The sequence below is a fragment of the Sus scrofa genome, chromosome 1 (genome assembly GCF_000003025.6).
Source record: "Sus scrofa isolate TJ Tabasco breed Duroc chromosome 1, Sscrofa11.1, whole genome shotgun sequence".
NCBI lineage: Eukaryota > Metazoa > Chordata > Mammalia > Artiodactyla > Suidae > Sus > Sus scrofa.
In genome coordinates, this window is record NC_010443.5 from 138,813,974 (window position 1) to 138,833,904 (window position 19,931).

At 47.7% G+C, this 19,931-nt stretch overlaps 1 protein-coding gene across 4 annotated transcripts in view; it reads right to left on the bottom strand.

Annotated features, from left to right (window-relative positions):
* The window catches only part of ADAMTS17 (ADAM metallopeptidase with thrombospondin type 1 motif 17), a 395,981-nt gene that overhangs the window by 194,273 nt on the left and 181,777 nt on the right, over positions 1–19,931 (bottom strand). For all 4 annotated transcript variants that reach the window (XM_013993230.2, XM_021098449.1, XM_005659785.3 and 1 more), the window contains exon 8: positions 11,639–11,744. In XM_013993230.2, coding sequence (XP_013848684.2) covers positions 11,639–11,744 — 106 coding nt within the window. The remainder of the gene's footprint in view (positions 1–11,638; positions 11,745–19,931) is intronic.

The following is a 19,931-nucleotide window of genomic DNA, read 5'->3' on the forward strand; positions in this document are numbered from 1 at the left end:
ACCACTCACATCCTGTGGGGCCTGCCCGTGCCATACAGGCGCCTGAGAAGGGGCCGCAAGAAAGATCCCAAAGTCAAGGCAAGAAAGATACCTTAAAAACTCTCCCATAAAAACAAACAAACAAACAAAACACTTAAAAATGAGAAAGAAAGAATTCTTCCCTTCAACTCCACGTATATATACAACTGTGTGTATATATTTGCACACACATGGGCACACACACAGGTACAACACGGCCAGGAACCACTGCACTAAGGTGACTTGGTGGAACTACTACTCTGACATGCTCTAACAGTTCTTTTCAAAGAATCACATGCACAGGAATCTCTCAGTTGGGCTTGGACCCTGAGTTTCTAACAGGCTCACAGGGGATATGCTGCTGTCTGGTCCTGGGGCCACATCTGGAGGGCCAGGTGCTGGTTGCGGTCATAGTGTGTTTTTCCACACAGTCCCTGTGCACTCATCATGAGAGCTGCCTCCATCTTTGCCAGATTCTGAACTGGACCCAGGATGGGGAGCTCCAGGGGATAACGGTGAGTAGGGAAGTTCAGGTTGGCGCAGGGGACGGGGCAGGAAAGGAGGGGTTCTGGGTGCTGGCTCTGCTGTGGAAGCCAAGCTTTCTGTGGTCCAGGCAGCCAGCTCCCGGCCGGCCGCCTTTCCCTCCGTGGGAGCACTCTCCTGCTGCAGGAACAGTTTCTGCCACCTCCTGGTGATGGCAGATCATCAGTCACAACTGGTCTTCAGTTCATCCAGGTGTTTCTCCACGCTGAGCCACCAACACAGCCAAAGGCAGGCCTGGTAGGTGTCACTTACCCAGGAAACATGTGCTCCTACCTGGAAGACTCCTCTGACCAGAAACCAGGCTGCATGTGGCTTGGGGGACATTGGCTGACCTGTCCTGTCGTTTGGTCCTCACTGTGTCTGAAGCTGCCCTGAGGCAGGGGTCCTATTAGACCCACCATGTCCTTGGTGTGGGAGGACACTTTGTCAAGTCTGACTCTGAAAGACACCACTGTCCCTCTGCCCCCTCCTCTTTAACAACCTACCTGGTCATAAGCTGGGGAGGCTGTGGCCCTGGGGTAGGCTTGGGTCCACCCCCACTAATGCTTTCTAGCTTTTCCTGGGGCTTCAGATCTGGCCCAGCATCAACCTCTCCAGGAACTTTGACAACCCCAAGACTTTTGCTGACTCAGTTCAGAACTGACCAAGTCACCACCTTCTCATCCTCTCCCTGCTCCTGATAACAGCATCAGTGAATCACAGGCTCATGTAACACCTGCCCCTTCTCAATACCAGTGTGGCCACAATCAACATGGGGAATGCCGGTGTCATGCTTCCAAGTGACTTGCTAGGAAAATTCCATGCTCCCACATTCTACATCCACCTGCTTATTTATGTTTTCTTCAAGAGAGGCCGTTCTGAGACCCTTACACAAGTACCTGGCAGCTAATGTACTCGGCTTGGATGTCAGTGGCAAAGTTCCTGATATCATGGCTCCTGGGTCCTGTTGGCCACGGCTGTCATCTGGCAAAACTACCATCTCCAGGCAAAGAGGGAGTATGTCCTCAGTGCCTAAAAATGGACAAGGAGAGGAGGGCTCTTTTCTAGAATGACCAGGCTGGTGGCAAAGTTCCCAGGGGCTTGAGAATGTGCAACTACCCTCAGGTCTTCAGAATTTTCCATCAGCAGTGGCAATGATGAACAAAGATTTCAGGCATGAAAAAAAATACCAATTTGGGAGAACGCGGGCATGTGTGAGTCATAACATAGTACTGTAAACGAGGTGGCTTATCAGCCACAGACATTTATTTCTCACAGTTGCAGAGGCAGGATATCCAAGCTCAGGGTGCCAGCACAGTGGGGTTCCGGTGAGGGTGCTTTCTTGGCTGCAGAGGCTGCTTTTTCCTTGTGTCCTCACACGGCAGAGAGAGAGCCCGGGAGCTCTCCAGCCTCTTCTCATAAGGGCACTAATCCCACTCACAAGGGCTCCATCCTTCTGTGCTAATGATCTCAAAGGCCCCACCTCAAGCACATCACAGTGGGGATGAGGTTCAACATATGAATCTGCTGGACACGAACATTTAGTCCCTAACAGGGCACAGCACGTCCTCAGTGGAGAAATTTGCATCCTATCACCACCTCCCACTTCCCAGGGTACTTAAAAAACCCCAGCCAGGTAAGCCAAAGCTGTCTTTCCAAGAAAGGTGAGTAAATCCCCTTAAGAGGAGAGCCACCCTGGGAGGGCCTGGCCTCAGCACCAGTGCAGTTCAATTGTATAAAAGGCACCACACTACGGCCTGAGGCACTGGTCTGAGTCTCGCTTGGCCTCTCAGAGCTGTGGAAAGGGAGGCCGTCTGCAAAGTGAGGCTGAGATGACTTGGGACGGCCCTTCCAGCTCTGAGAACCTTGAGAAGAGCCACTTAGGGGAAGCTGCCAGCAGCTCTGGTAATCTGAAGAGAAAATTGGATCTTGTCTAATTCCTGGAAGAGTCTGTAACGTGCGGAAGTTCTGAGGGGATTTCAGAATATGGCTCTCCAGCCAAACTCAACTCCCCCCATCCCATCTCCTCAAACACCATCTCAGACGACCTCATTTCAGGTAAGGAAATCCACCATAATTAAACGCAAAGAATTCCTGTGGTTGAGACAAACACCCCCACAGCATGTGGAACCTTCCCTATTACAGTAACGAAACTCTGGGAGCAGCAGACGTCCCAGATCCAGCTGGATTTCCCATCACGGCGATAACACCCAGCCAATAGCTGCTCTGACTGGCCCGCTCAGAATGCAGGTGGGGACACATCTGTCCGCTTACTGAAGAGCTTTGAATGTTTTCCCCTTTGTTTGCCTGCCCTCTCAGGCTTGGCCTGGGCAGATTTGGAAACACTGTGGTCAAGGTCCTCTTAAGGACAGCGGCTCTGAGCTTTCCAAGCAAATTGGAGACTTGTTTTCTTCTCACATGTGATCTGAGTCAAGGCTAAGACCCCAAGGAGATCATGATAACTCCCCTGCAAGCCCCTCTTAATGCCGGGCAGTGAGAAATCACTTCTTAGGGCAGAGAAGCCATTTAAATAGAACCATCAGTGACAACAATTCCCTGCTGTTCTGGACACTGCAACTCCCATTCGAAATCTCCCATCTGGGAGGGGGTCAGGAGGAAATTCTGCTTTTATTTGTCTGGGGTGGAGGGGGGAGGAGAAAAAGGAAAGACAGAGCCTCTGCTGCCCTGCAGTCCTCCTTAGTCACAAGTCATTCTTTTTTTTTTTTTTTTTTTTTTTTTTTGTCTTTTGCCTTGTTGTTGTTGTTGTTGTTGTTGTTATTGTTGCTATTTCTTGGGCCGCTCCCGCGGCATATGGAGGTTCCCAGGCTAGGGGTTGAATCAGAGCTGTAGCCACCGGCCTACGCCAGAGCCACAGCAACGCTGGATCCGAGCCGTGTCTGCAACCTACACCACAGCTCACGGCAACGCCGGATCGTTAACCCACTGAGCAAGGGCAGGGATCGAACCCGCAACCTCATGGTTCCTAGTCGGATTCTTTAACCACTGCGCCACGACGGGAACTCCACAAGTCATTCTATCTCATCCAACATGAAGAAGAGGAAGCTTGTAAATTAATGTCAGACCCTGAGATTTTCAGTAGCACTTTTTACTAAAAAAAAAAAAAAAATCATAAAAGTAGATGAGGCTTGGGTGCTTGATACCACTCTGGAATTTAGAATAAGACAGCTGCTCCCAGGAATGCTCACACATCGACTTTGATCCAGGAGCCAAGTACTCACGAATCACTCCTAGCACCTCCACGTGAACCACGAGAGCCCTGAGGACCCCCAGCACCACAATTAGGCTTCCATCTGGGAGGAGAAGCTGCAGGAGGCCACGGGAGCTGAGTAGGGATGAAGAGTAAGGCCCAGGGAGCCAGGGGTGGTGGTGGGGAGTCCATTTGAAAAGCCAGCATGGGACTTGCCTGACCTGGAGCCAGCCCCATGACACCTGCCTTCCTGCAGACCTCTGGGGGAACGGCGCTACCCTCTCCCTCCTGCAAGAAAGGCCACCCTAATTCCAGTTAGAACCAAAGAACACCGGCCCTAACCCTGGGATTTCTCCCCAGTTATGACATTTGCAGAAACCCTCTCTCCACTGCATCTTCCTCATTAGGCCGGCCCCTCTGAGGTCTGTACTGGGCCCCCTGGGGGGTTGAGCACCCAGGCAGAGGACTGCCCGGCTATCCACTGGGGGCCACCTGTCCGCTCATATCCCCCTCCCTGAGTGCCCTCGCATCCCCCCTGCACCACACTGGCAGCTCACTCTTAACACAAATCGCAAACACTGCCCTCTCTTCACACATCTGAATAATGGCTTTCCCTGCTTCCTGTTCTGGGACTGAGACAATGCTTTTCAGTTTGAATGGTGTTGACTCCAGTTATGAGGACATTTCCCCCAGAACAGCTGTCGTGTCCTCTTTCTCTCCGCTCCCAAGACACCTGCCCACCCCCTGCCCATACGCCACAATCTCCTGGGATCAGACTTGGTCTGTGTTCCATGCGGCACTCCAGGCTGACGTGTCCCCAGGCACATGTCAGTGGAACATCCTTCCCATGTCTATACTCATCTGCACAATTGTCCCTTTCTAGCTGGAAACATCCAGAGTACCTGGAGTCTACCTTTTGCAGTGTCTTTATCAAAGGATATCAAGCTTCTCCTGTGACCTGCCTGTGCTGGGCATCCCACTTATCACTTGAGGATACAAGGCAGCCTCCCACGACCCTCTGTCCTCATAGGACTAAGCAGGGGAATGGTTCTTCCTTTGTGCAAGAGCAGCACTTCCACAATGGCAGGCCTGGTTCCAGGAACCGAGGGGTGTTTGTGCAGGTCTCAGAGCCCAGCTGTACCCCAGTCAGTGGGACATCCTTCACTGCTGTAGCCGAATCCAACTATCACTGTGTGTCTGCAGGGGCACAGGTATCACCAAGCACAGCTTCTGACTACCAGAGCGTCCATATCCCTAAACCTCAGCCCTGGGTTCCCCTCACTTGAGAGCATCCATGTACTGGGTACCTTGGCCCTTGATGGGGGGAGTCTCCCGTGGGCCTGGCCTGTCCCCCACCCTCTGCTCCTCTCCTTCCACTGACAGGTCTCCCAGGAGGTATCAGGTGAGAGATGACAAGACTGAGATGGCAGCCTGCAAGAATGCTGGACTTTGTCACACCTGACTCATGGATGGTATTCTGCCTGGTGCAGCACTAGGGAGGAGACAAAAAAGCATGGAATTTGGGGTGACAGAGAGTGAGCCAGGAGAGCAGGACCATATCCGGTATCACACGGGCTCAACCCTGAGGGTGGCCTGCAGGGATGGGGCAGGGGAGCTAGAGACAGAAGCAAGACAGCGGATGAGGCTGAAAGCAAGGGGAAAACATCTATGACCTCATGCATGGCTGCTACACCTGGTGGGTCCTGGAGAGCCCTCCCAGGCTCGTTCCCCTGGAGGGTGTGGTTTCATTGATTTGGCCTTGGCTGCTGGCACTTCCAAATGTCTCAGAGGCTCCTCCGTGAAGCGTGGCCCTCATGTCACCTCTGCTGGGTTCCCAAGCTTCCACAAAGACAGCATTTCTCAGAGGCCACAGGTGAGAGGTGAAGTCCAGAACGGAAAGACCCAAGAAAGAGCATGTGGATGAGAACTATGCCTAGTCACTTATGATGGAGCAAGATAATGGGAGAAAAAAGAATGTATACATGTATGTGTAACTGGATCACCACGCTGTACAGTAGAAAAAAAAATTGTATTGGGGAAATAACAACAAAAAATTTTTTAAAAAAGAAAAAAAAAAAAAAAAAGAGCATGTGGAAGTAAGGAAAAACCCCAGAAAGGGCAGGTGGGGAGAGGCCCATCCTTAGTACAGGAAGCAAGGGTCTGACCATAGAGCGTGGCTTGGGGGCCTATGTGAAGCACCTTTCTATAGACTTAAGTGGGTAGGAGAGGTCACGTGGTTTGGGCATTGATCAGGCTCAGGCTTATCTAACAGAGCCTCCTAAATCCAACAGAAGCAGAGATTAGTTTCTGCGAGGGAAAGCTCTTTGTTTTTCTGAGTGGGTGGCCAAGTATGCACTAAATGGATTTGCTCCCCCCTCTCAGTACCCCCCATAGGCCCTTGTGTTTAGACGCTTCCTGGGAGCTATTTTACCTGACTGAAAAACAGACTGCGTGCAGAGTGTTCTGAGCTCCCCAGGCCCCAAATGTCCGACTGAGACTTGGTTCTGTGCCCTCCTGGCCTCTGACTGCACTAGGAAGAGCTCTTGTCAATCAAATGTCTCCCTAATCACTCCTCTTAGACCAACTTTCCCCAAACGAAAGGCACTCTAACCAATTTTATTTTTTTTATTTTTAGGGCTGCACCCACGGCATACGGAAACTCCCAGGCTAGGGGTCAAATCAGAGCTGTAGCCACCAGCCTACCACAGTCACAGCAACACCAGATTCAAGTCTCATCTGTGATCTACACCACAGCTCACGGCAATGCCAGATCCTTAACCCACTGAGGGAGGCCAGGGATCAAACCTGTGTCCTCATGGATACCAGTCAGATTCGTTTCCGCTGAGGCACGATGGGAACTCCCTCTAACCAATAGAACTGTTTACTTTCTCTCTTACAGTAAAACTTCCAAATCATAGCAAACAACATACTCTAAAAATCCAAGAGATGTATTACACACAGTCATTTTAATGCTATGCCAATGCCACTACCAATGCCCTCCTTGATCATTAGGGTGTCACTTGACTTTGTTTTTTATTTTTCTCATAGGCAGTTGGTATGGACTTGAACTCTTAACCCTCATCAGAGGGGAGTTCTTCCCATGAGCAATCAAGATTGAGCCTCAAAATTATGAGCTTGCCTGAGAGAAACCAAAGCTTTGCATGCTCCCTCTTTCTCTTTAAAACCAAATAGTGATAAACATCTTGGACACAGAGGTCCACCACAAGGCACCCCAGTTTCCTGAGGGAAAAAACCTGGGCAGAGTTGGGCCAGCTGAGCTGTTTCCCCCACATTACCAATTCCATCATAACCAATAACAGCTGGCAGGTTATGGCCTGCCAACGTCAGAGAGACATCTCATTGCAGGACCGTCACGTTCTCATGGTCACCGCAGGATGAAGAAAGGCACAAAAACAGCTTCATTTTCAGCTGGGTTTCTCAAGCTACCACAACAAGATAGGCAGAGAGCTGCCCTCCAAGTCTCACACCACATGTCTCGGTACTGGGAGAACCAAAAGGTAGGAGGAGCTGCCTAGAGGCAGGCTTTCATGGGCGGGAAGACAGGGAAGGTCATGGGTACTCATATAAAACCCCAAAAGCTGCTGTCGACACAGCTGCTGCCCAGATCCCACTCATCCTACAAGCAGGAACACAGGCCAGCCCCTGCCCAGAGTTTCCCTAAAAGTCCCATCACGAATTGCAGATCCTTCCGTAACTGTCCAGAGCCAAGGCTGGAGTCTTTTCTGCCCTACTTCTTTATCAGGGTAGATCATCAGAAAGCTGCCCATCTCATCTACAGTACTTGAGTTTCCTAGGGAAATCCCTCGGGAAGACAGACTGGCTTTGTTCTGCCAGCTGTACCATCCATGCCTTTTTGGTTCTCTCTGCCTTGGCTGCTGGCAAACGGCAGGTATCTTGGTTTTTTTGACATTTAACAAGTTCTCTTCTTTATCATCTATCTTTTATGATTTGGATCCTTGTTATTATTTTTTAATGGCCGCGCCCGTGCCACATGGAAGTTCCCAGCCCAGGGACTGAATCTGAGCTGCAACTGCAACCCATGTCAATGCGGGATCCTTAACCCTTAACCAATTGTGTGGGGCCGGAGATAGAACCCATGCCTCTGCAGTGACCAGAACTGCTGAAGTCAGATTCTTAACCCACTGTACCACAGTGGGAACTCCTTTTTTTTTTTTTTTTTGTCTTTTTAGGGCTATACCCTCGGCCTATGGAAATTCCCAGACGAGGGGTCAAATTGGAGCTACAGCTGCCAGCCTACCCCATAGCCACAGCAACGCAGAATCTGAGCTTCATCTGCAACCTGCACCACAGCTCATGATAACGCCAGATCTTTAACCCACTGAGCAAGGCCAGGGATCAAACCTGCAACCTCATGGTTCCTAGTCAGATTTGTTAACCACTGAGCCACGACGGGAACTCCTAAAAATCTTCTTTTAAAAAGTAATACAAGTTTCCTAATCTATAAAGTAAAGGCTAGTAATACCTGTCTCATAGTACTGATTCAAATATAATAAATGCACACCTTCTAACACAGTACCTCGTACAGAGTAGGTGCTTAATAAATGAAATCTGATTTGACCTAAACATCATTACTTTGTTGTTAACTTAGGTCCAAAGCAGCATTATTGACCTTACCAGAACAAGAATTTTTCATTTAATTCATAATTTAGAACATATCTTATTCCAAATTGGACTACAGCCAGTTCACAACACCAAATTAATTTTTTTTCTCTTTTTAGGGCTGTATCTGCGCTAAATGGAAGTTCCCTGGCTACAGGTCAAATTGGAGCTACAGCTTCCAGTCTATGCCACAGCCACAGCAATGCCAGATCTGAGCCACATCTGTGATTTATGCCGCAGCCTATGACAACACTGGATCCTTAATCTGCTGAGGCCAGGGATCAAACCCACATCCTCATGGATACTAGCAGGGTTCTTAACCCACCGAGCCACAGTGGGAACTCCCCAAATTATTTTTGAACTACGATATTTGAAAGAAAACTATGCATACAAAGAGATGTTGGAAAGAGGGCAAAAATTACAATTCCAGGATTCCAATGAGTTAAATATTAAAAATCAGCCCTTCACTTTGCTTTCTGTTTTCCAAAAGCCAAAGCAAAAAGGAAATCATGTTAACTTATGCCGTTCTCATTGGCTGATAAACAGAAGGTGTAGCTCCTGTGGGAAATGACTTTTTCTCCAGACACTGGGATCTGAGGATAGGTACTCACCTTGTTCCTCACAGGAGGTACCTGGGGCCCAGGGCACACCCACACCCCACGTGCAAAGGCACACAGCATCCTTCAGAAGAGATGTTTCATTTCTCAGTATTCAATAGTCTGGGACTGTTCTGAGGGGAATAGAGGTGCTCTTTATTATCCTCTAAAACTTTCACCAAGAAATTCTGTTAGAGTATGGACCAGGGGCTCGGGTCCACTGAGAACAGCATCAGTTCCATCTCAGTTCACATATGTAAGGAACATGGAGCTAAATCACTCTTCTCTATCCTAAAACATGGACCAGCTTCCAGGGTTGAATCCCTGAAGCAGCCTGGCCAGTGGCTTTCCTGGGACTACAGGCTGCCCCACCCCCCCTACCCCCTAAGCCTCCACACAGCCTCACCAGCTACTCTGAGCTGGGGGAGCAGTGAGGCTTATTGATGGGGAGACTGGGCCTTCATCATCCAGAATGTGCTCCCCAAAGCTCTCGAATCAGAGGCAACAGACTTCTCTGGGAAAACCACAATCGCCCATCTAGGGGCAGGACCAAAGGCTAGCAGGGTTTACTGGTTTCGATTAAAAATAAGGTGCTTGTTTTGCTGGTAATTAGAGTTCAATAGCGAGCTATAAAGAGTCCTCCAAGAAGTTCTAAACAGACTGTAGCTAAAGGCTACTGAAGTATGACTGAATCTAATCATTTATCTCTGCAGACCTCCTGGGTTAAGACGTCAGTGTCTGACCGAGCACAATCACACAGGTCGTCGGGGTGTGGGGGATGGGTGGGTGGAGGGGGAATGGAGCCCTTGTTCTCATCATCCAAGGCAAACAGAAGGCACATGTGTGCTCACATGCAGGGGTGACCGCTGCCATGGAATGTGGCAGTTCACAGAAATACATCTCTTCAAAGGTCCGCAGGACCTGCGCATTGGGAAATGTTTCGACAACTCTGCATTCTCCCAGCTGTTAGGTAGCTGCTTCGGAGGTACTACAATGGCTGATGAGCAAGAAGATGTTTGCCAAAGCCATGCTTTTGCACACTTTTCTTTCAGCAACCACTCTTGGGCATGGATTTTTTGGTGTTTTTCCTTAAATCTGAGATACGAATATAGATTTCATTAAAATTCATTTGAAAAATTAACTTTTAGTAGTGTAGGCAAAATAGTATTGGCAAAATGTTATCAGTATTTCAAAAATACTGTCAAGATGGGGTAACAAGGACCTACGTATAGCATAGGGAAATTTACTCAATACTGTGTAATAACAGATGGGAAAAGAATCTGAAAAGGCATGGATATATGTATAACCGATTTACTTTGCTATACTCCTGAAATTAACACAACTCTGTAGGTCAACTATATTCTGATAAAATTGCTAAAAATATTGTCGGGATGAAATAAATGTATACTTAGAAATAACTGCTCACCTTGCTTCTCTTGGCTAATAACATGTTATTTCCTCCTTAATCTCAGGAAATACACATAAGTTTATTAACATTCACTGTACTCACATCAATAAGCCAATAAGCCAATGGGTATAGAAAAGTCAACTAGCAAACCTACCCACAGGAGTGAAAAATATTCAAATGGCACCAGAGAAACAAAACAAGCCAAAACAAAAAACCAACCAACCAAACAAACAAACAAAAAACTAGCCACAGATATGGCTAATATTAGGGGAAAAGGGCTGCTTTTATATTCCTTATACTTTGCTCCTACTCTTGCAGAAGCTTGGGTTCACATTCAGGGCTCTAGGCATTTGACTATCTAGGGCACTAGAAAACCTTTACAATATATATTTTCCCCCAAGAACTAGATTTCCATTTAATTTTGTTCTCTCCAGTCCAATATAAATTTTCACATTGTTGTGCATGCTCTGGCCTCCTCAATTTACTTATTTAAAGTCCTTAAGCAGTCATATCACAATTTTGCCTTCAGAGAAACATAAAACAGACACCTGCTCCAGGAGAAAAGTGAAGCCTTGGGCTTCAGTGTGAGAGTCAGCTGGCTTCCTGCCACCTGAGACTTTCTGAAGGTGATCTCAACCTTGGGCCAGCCAGTCAATCCCTCTGACCTTCTGCTTCCTCATCTACAAACCCAAGAGGCTGCCTTAGATACTCCCCACATAATCTCTCGGCTCTATGGTTCTGTGTTTCTCTCTTCCTCAAGGGAAGAATTTCTACGTGCAAAGACAGTAGCTGATAATTATTTGAAACTAAGACACTGACATTCTACCTTCAGAAAGGTGGACCTGGAAACTGGTTGAAAAGAAAACAGAAATTCAATAGCACAAAGAGAAATCCCATTATTTGAATAATGTATGTAGAGCGAATCAAAGATTATGCTGATCTGGGAAAGAGGATGCAACTCAAGATGACACTTGGAGGAAAAAACCTTTTCCCATTTCGGGTGTGCTTTAAAAACAGACACAAACATCCAATGAGCATTTTGGTTCTCAGAGCCTGTACAGTAATTTCTTGGCTTTCTTAAAGGGTTGGGACCCAGGCGTGCTGGCCTAGGTCCTTACTTTGAGGAGGCATAGGCATTCACCAGCACTGTTTTAGAACTTAACACAATCTGAGTGAGAAAAAAAAAAAAAAAAGGTATTCAGAAAAAGCATTCAGAGGCAGAACAATGCAGAGTCTGATACTTACTTGTGGCCCAGCTCATGAGCGATGGTAAAGGCCAAATTGAGGCCATTGTCCTCGGCAAGCACACATTTCCTCTTAGCACTGCACACACCTCCTAAGTAAGCAATTCCTGCAGCAGAGACACAAAACACATCCTCTTCAGAATGTGGGCGGCCCTGACCTTGCAGGGCAAATCCACGCGGTCAACATCACACACGATCAAGAGAGGGGCGAATGGGGATGGACAACCACGAACTGGACCTGGTGTTCCAGCTCTCACGTGGAGGACTGGCTGGTGTATGGTGCTTCTGTATTTGCCTCGTAATGATTACGGTAGTAATAACAACCGCCATCATCTATCTAGCAGGTTTTAATACGTGTCAGATGACATGCTGAGCTGTTTACACACAGCATCGAAGAGTCCTCGTCATCCAAGATGGAGGCAACAGGGAACCGGGGGGTCAGAGAGGAAAGGTTACGTTCCCAAGGTGACCTGGCTTGGCATCTGGTGTTGGCATGCTGAGCCAGAACTGCCCACCTTTAGTGTCTGGGACCAGGACCAGGTGAGGTCAACAAGGCAAAGTACCTGTGTGAAAAGCTGGAAGAGGGGCTCCCTCAACCTTCCCACCTCTCTCCTTCACCCCCGTCCCTGCCCCACTGACCCCTCTAGGGTCAATGTGCTCCAGGCATGAGCCTAGACCGGCACTGGGGTCACAGAGAACCAGCCAACGAAGGTTGTGAGGTAGGGTCAGAAGGATGTTTCAGGAGCCCTAAAGAGAAGGAACCCAGGCCCAGGGGGACCACAAGAAGAGAAGCGAGAGCATGGCCTGGAGGCCACGGGGAGGGGGTGAGGTAGGAGGGGCTGGGGGATGGGCCCCAGGGCCCACCTGCTCAGCTCTGCACACACAGGACCAGGCCCCAACCTTCCCTAAGACAGGAAACCCGAGCCAGACTCAGGAGGAAGGTGTGAGCAAGGGGGCTGAGTGCCGAGGACAAGGGGCTGCCAGCCTCTGCTAGATGAAGGGCTTTTTCCAGGGGAGAAAGGTTATTTTGGCAGAGAAGCGAATGAGAAGTGTGGGGCCGGAGCCAGATGGGCACAGGCCTGGGCTCCAGGCTGACACTGCCCAAGGCAGCTGTCCATGCTCCCTCTTAGCCTGGTATCCAGGAGGACATCTCTCACCATCCAATCTGAGTTGCCCCAGGGCACTTCTCAACCAAGGTGGGAGGCCACGGACCGCACACTCTAGGGCTGGAGATAGAACTTGAGTAGTGATAGCATCTGACTGCTCAATATACCCTGGGAAATGAACAGGGGCCTGGCAGGTCACCAGCTTGAGGGGGCTCACTGCCCCCCTGCTGTGAGTTCACAAGGGGTGTGGGGCTGGCTGTGGCTCCCTCCGCCCCACAGTCAGGTGTGTACTGCCAACTCTGGGCAAGTATCTGGCTACCTGCTCTTCACCTGCAGACACCATCCACCACCAGGCCACACACCTTGCCCTTTCACTAATGTGCACAAGGTGTCTCAGGAGTTGGCAGTGGCCCGGCAGGCACAGGAGCTGGGAGGGAAGGAGTTGGCAGAGGAAAATGATTGTAAGGAATTCACTGATTAAAAACGAACCACCGGAGTTCCCATCGTGGCTCAGTGGAAACAAAGCTGACTAGTATACATGAGCACACAGGTTTTATCCTTGGCCTCGCTCAGTGGGTTAAGGATCCAGCATTGCCGTGAGCTGTGGTATAGGTCGCAGGTGAGGGTTGGATCATGTGCTACTGCGGCTGTGGTGTAAGCCAGCAGCTACAGCTCTGATTTGACCTCTAGCCTGGGAACCTCCATATGCTGCAGGTGCAGCCGTAAAAAGACCAAAAAAAAAAAAAAAAAAAAAAAAAAAAAAAAAAAAAAATGAAGGAATCTCCTTACTCCTGGAGAGCTAAACCAACAAACATCCTGTTTGTGGACATGACAATCAAACTGGGGCCACCCTCAGCCATACACAGGGCCCTCCCCCCAACCTGCCAGTGTAGATGGCTCGCACACCCAACTCTGCAGGGTTCTGGGACTCAGTTCATAGGCAGAACACCGGCCGGCACCACAGCATGTGTCTACTTTTATTTGGAAACGTGAAACATGCTTGGCCAAGGTTGAAGATTTTTTTTTTCTTTTTTAAAAAGAAGGGGAAAAAAGGGAAAAGAATGAAATGCTATTTGGCCTCAAGATGTGTTTTTTGCACATGGCATCATAATCCAGAAAGGCAGACCATGGGAAGGAAGAAAATGACCACCAGAAAGGACACCATCTGGCTTTTCAGTGCCTTCAAGGTCATTATTCTGGTTTTGTTTAAAAATGTTTTGGCGGTTGCTGCAACAAGTCCAGCGGTGAGTAGGTGGAATGCTGATGGCATCCGCATGCTGCGCACACACGCACAGGCTCAAAAGCACACCCAGCTGGGCCCCGCCTCCTGGGTCAATGAATCAGTCAGACACAATCAAAGGGGAGTTGTCTGCCAAGAGGAAAGGGAGACATCTGAGGCTGGCCGTGCTAAGCTAACTGTCCCAAGAGCGCCTGACAAAGCAGCAGAATTTAAATGCCACAGAAACAGGGCCCCTGGCCTCGGTGCACTCAGCACCTGGAATGGGTGCCCAGGAGTTTCCACTCTAATTGGGTGGAACACATGCAAGAACAGCTAAGTAGAGGGCCTTCCAATAATGTATTTTTATTTTTCCAAGGTGAAAATGATTTTTTCTTTTTTTTGTCTTTTTTGCTATTTCTTGGGCCGCTGCCGCAGCATATGGAGGTTCCCAGGCTAGGGGTCTAATCGGAGCTGTAGCCACCAGCCTACACCAGAACCACAGCAACTCGGGATCCGAGCTGCGTCTGCAACCTACACCATAGCTCACGGCAACGCCAGATCCTTAACCCACTGAGCAAGGCCAGGGATCAAACCTGAAACCTGATGGTTCCGAGTCGGATTCGTTAACCACTGCGCCACGACAGGAACTCCCGAAAATGATTTTTGTTTCTACGTTGTTGTTGTTGTTGTCGTTGTTGTTTTTAACTAAAAAACAAAGTGTGGGACTTCAAGGCTTCTTCAAGGAAATAAAACTCAAAAAGCAGAGATAAAAATTGCCAGACCCTTATCATCCCACCTGTCTCACTGTAATTGTTAAAATGTTCCTAAGGACCTCCCCACCCCAGCAAATTGGCCTACTCCTTCCTGTCCCCTACTAGGAAAGGTGTGTAGCCCACTCCTTACCCTGACCCTACAGGGGCAACATATGCCCCCAACCACAACCAATCAGCAAGTGTATCCAAAAACCTCATTCTTCCTCAACCAATCAACAGGTCAACAGGTATATGGCAAGATCACTCCTCATACTCCTTTGTCTCTGGGCTATAAAAGCAGGCAGGACCATGCACCCAGAGTTGGCTCCCCCTGATTATCAGGAAGTCGGTCCACTGTGTTAACAGTGTCACTTGCCTCAATAAACTTGTCTTTTCTACACCTTGGTTTACATCTGGAAAATTCTTTTTCCACCCATGTGCAGAGAATACAACACAAAGCATCGGTTTCTTTAGAAGAAATGCTCTCACACAAAGGTGGATGAAGATCTAGTGGTTTTAACGATTTATTCCAGTAGTGACTAGCCAGGTCATAAAGAGTGATGCAAAACATGTAAACGAAAACGGCCCCGATAATGGAGCAAGCTAGTGTTTATGAGCGACGGTGTGGAAATGCTTAGAACTCGCAAAACAAAGTCTGGAGAGAATCCCAGGTTGTTGTAAAAGTAAGAGCTGCAGGGAATAAATGGTAATTAAGCCAGGAGCTGCAGTAAAAAATAAAGCCAGCACTATTCAATGTTTTCTGGAAAGAAACAGCCGTCTAGAGAGGAGACACAGAGATACCCCATCACCTCTGGCTGCAAAGGCACTGACCTGGAAACCCTGCCCAATCCCACCTGGGCACTTATCAAGAAATGAGGAAAAACTAGCTTCCTCTGCAGTGATTTTTTTTTTTTTAATCAAAGAAATGAAGTCTGTAAACACAAGTTTTGCTAAAGTCTGTGCTGAAGCTGTGGAACCGGAGAGACCTCCTTATGTAACTGGAATTCCCCACAGAGAGAGCAAGGATTTCTCAGGCGTTGGAGTGGTGCTTGCAATGGTTTCAGGCTTCCATGACATAAAATTCTCCACCAAAGAAATCAGAGTAGAACTTAGTTTTGAAATTAAAAAAACAAAAACAAAAACAAACAAACAAAAAAACCCACATTAACTCCACATGTTTGCGAAGATCCTTGAAACAAAAGGAAGCAGAGAGGCAACTGGCATTCATTAGGATCCTCTTCACGGGTAAGTGCTGCTCTGCGTGCTGGGTCTTCCCTTACTTGGAAAGTATTACTGGCCCCGCTTTACAGACAGGGAAAGGAAGGCCCAGCCTATGGTTATGTGGCTGATCAGGGCCAGACTCGGGTACAAATGGGGGGCTCTCTTTCTCCGGCACCCACGCTCCTCCAGGCAAAAGCCTGGGCCTCCCTCTCCCAGGCTTTGGTAACCAAGAACAACAATATGCTTGGAGGATTTAGAAGATTTTCATAAAACTTTAACGTGCGCTTATGCTGAGCTGTGGGTGGGACACAGAAAGGGTTTCATGTGTTTCAATCCAAATGTCTTTAACCCTAAAGATAAAAAAGACTCAAGGGCCATATGCAGTCAGATTAACAGTAGCTACCTTGAGGACATGGTGAAGTCATTACAGATCTTAATATATTTTTTTCTTTTTTTGGCTTAAACCTAGTTCAGTGAATATGTGTTTGCTATGAAAGTTAAAGGTATCAGTTATATTTCAATTATTCAAGGTGACAGCAGAGGCACAGGTGGGAGACTGATAAAAAAGAAATAACAACAACAAAAAAAAACCTTTGGGATTTTGGTTCTGAGTGCACAGCCCTCAAGGCAGCAGATGTGAAGAAAGTTCAGTCAACACTGTCCATCTGTACTGTGCCCCTGGCACAGATTAGGGAAGCAAAATACATCTCTTCTCTTTTTTTCTTTTTATGGCCACACCCATGGTGTATGAACATTCCCAGGCTATGGGTCGAATTGGAACTGCAGGTGCCAGCTGATGCCACAGCAACGCCAGATTTGGGGTGCATCTGTGACCTATACCACAGCTTTCAGCAATGCCAGATCCTTAACCAACAAAGCGAGGCTAGGGGTCAAACCCACATCCTCAAGGATGCTATGCCAGGTTCATAACCTGGTGAGCCACAACAGGAATTCTGCAAAATACACTTTCACGGGTTGAAGTACTGAAGGGCTGTAAAGAGTTCTTCTGATGCCTAGAGTATACTGAACTCATCCCCCAAAGAAGATGACATCCATTAGGGCCCCCAAGCCATATTCCCAGCCAAGTCAACTCAGTATGGATACTCTCTCTTCTCCATTGTTTTATTTGTTTGGCCACAGCATGCATAAGTTCCCAAGCCAGGGATTGAACCCAAGCCACAGCAGCGACAATGCTGAATCCTTAGCTGCTAGGCCACCAGAGAAATTCCTCCATTCTTTTCTTTTTCTTGGATGGCGCACAATTTGGGGGAGCAAATTGGGTGAGGAGGTTTAATTATTTTCTTTTTCAGTAGAAAACTGTGTGGGGTAAGTCCATAATTCAAACTCAGAGTTGACCGTATGATCCTTTCGAGATTTAGGGAGTAAACAACACCCAACTGTATAAACTCTGGTTTATCCAGCAAGTTGTCTGTGTAAACAGTTTACAGCTGTTGGCCCTGTTGGCCATTACTCAGATCTTCTGCTCTGCCTCTGAGATGGTCAACTTTCTCGCACTAGCTGCTCAGCAAGCTGACACCACCATGGTTATTACCGGCACACCATACCACTGATTACAAGAAGGCAACCTGCGCCCATTCTCCTGGTGATCACAATGGCTGAGATTGAGTATCATGTTCAGGCTCATGGACAAGGCCTTGGCAACTCACTAAGTGGTTGGAAATACGATTTGAGTTTGGGAGTGGCATTTAGGAGCAAAAGTCTTAGAGCCTAGGACATAACAAATGAAAAGTAACACCAGTCAATATTTATTCACTGTAGTTAGAGTCTAAGGAGCCGCTCTGAACCCTGAATTTGTGAATATAGAACCTCTGCTCCTAGGGAAAATACAGGGTTTGGTTCCTGTGAGCCTCTGGTCATATTTTGTCAGCTGTTGATACACAACACACTTTGTCAAAGTTGATACACAACTCTGCCTTATGTGTGTTTCTGTTTAAAGCAGCATGATTCAATATATATCATTGATTCATTAACATTGAACTCAGGGCCAAGAGTCCTATAATTTAGGCCTATTGAAGCTCATCTAGTATTTTCCCCACAAGGCACTTGGCAGCCTTCCTGAGCTTCGAAACATTAAGCAGCACTTCAGCACTATCCTTAGAGGCCATTCAAAACAGCAAAATCATCACAAAACGCATAAAGATGCGAAAAATATGGTGCCAGACAGACCTTGCAAAGGACATTTGTTCACAGCATGAGAGCTGAAACAAGAAGGCAGGACACTGCCTTGTTTGACCTCTTCTGGGGATGTGCCTGTTGGGTGACTCAAGTATTTCACCACTCTGCACGTGCTTATAAATGACCACAAAAGTGCTGCAAGTACTGATTTTTGGTTTACAAAGAAATTTTAATGAGTCAGGTGAATTCACAAATGCAGAATCTGCAAATGAGGAAAATTGGCTGTGTTCTAAAAAAGCATGTTCTACTATCAGGCACATGAAGACTTAGTTGCAATGAGCAACCTCGGTTTTTATTTACGCTTATATTTCCTACATATCCTGCTTCTATTTCCTAACTCTGTACTACCTAAATTATTTAATTGACCCAGGCCCTGCTCCTCTGTAATTTTGCTTCTGGGTTCTCTGAGATAAGTCATGGACCCCCTAAAGGGTTTTGCACAGTATTGACAGAGCCTCAAAATGCTGAAGGCCAAGTACAGCTTCTAACAAACTGGGAAAGAACGTTAATGATAAGGATCTGAAGAGGTGGTAAGGGCAGGAGAGGTGGCCAGGGTGGCATGGTCACCCTGCTTGGGACTGAGGAGCACCGCTTCCAAACCAGCCCTGTCTGTGGCTTTTTTTCCCCAGCTCAGTGCCTCCAACTCCTAGGAGCATAGCTGGATAAGCCCCCTTGAATCCAGCCTTGTCTTAGCAATTCCACCACAAGTAGGAATCCCTACCTCCCTGCTTGCCTTGGGGTCAGTCACAGAGGAAGGAGGATGAATTAGCCAAGGTCTTTATCCCTACACCATGGACAGATGGCAGGGGACAATGGCTCCTAAAACATGGGGCACTGCAAAAGCTGCCACTGACATCAAAAGCTCTTGCTGCCCAATACCTATCTAACCCAGAAGGACACTGATGAAGTGAAAACTCAGCAACTTCCTCAAGGTTGGATGAATCAGCAAATGGACCTAAGTGTGAAGGTAAGAACCTTAAGGTCTGATTGCTGAAGGACTCACATGCTCTTTTAAAACTTAAGACAAAATGAGAGTAATCAAAGCAGTGTGGTACCTGCATACAGTTGGATCAATTGAACAGAACTAAGAGTCCGGAAGTAAGCCTTCATGTTTATCATCAATTCACTTTGACAAGGGCTCCAAGACCATTCATTGAGGAAAAGGAGTCTTTCCAACAAATGGTGCTGAGACAAAGGGATACCCACATGCAAAAGAATGGGTCAGATCCCCGTCTTTAGCAAAAAGAAACTCCAAATGGATTGCAGACCTAAGCTCAAGAACTAAAACTATAAAACTCCAAGAAGAAAGAAGAAAAAAATATTTTTCAACATCGAGGGAGGCAAAGCCTTCTTAGATATAATACCAAAACCATGAGTGAGAGAAAAAAGATCTCATACCAATGTGTTCATCAGTGCAGAGAGCTCCCCTTGGCCCCTCAAAAAGGGAGAAAGGCTGGATGGGTCTGGAAGTGAGGTGGGGAGGTAAGGTGTTACCAAGTCAACCACTGAATGTGCTAATACAAAGAAACTGCCCAGCCGTGCCACATGCATTATGGTTTCCTGCTACCTGGGAGCCACCCAGCAGACTTGGGGTCACAGGCTATCTCGATTAGCCAATTCCAATGTCACAGGAGCTTCTACTTTGCAGTGGGAGTTCTTAGGGTCAGAGTCAGGAAACACCATGCGTGCCAGGCGCACTCCCATATAGAACAAACATGCCTTCACTCTGGGCTCCTAAGCCACCTCCTGGATCTCGAGCTTTAGGATGAGATGCTCTTCCTGGTGAGCACACAGCAAGTG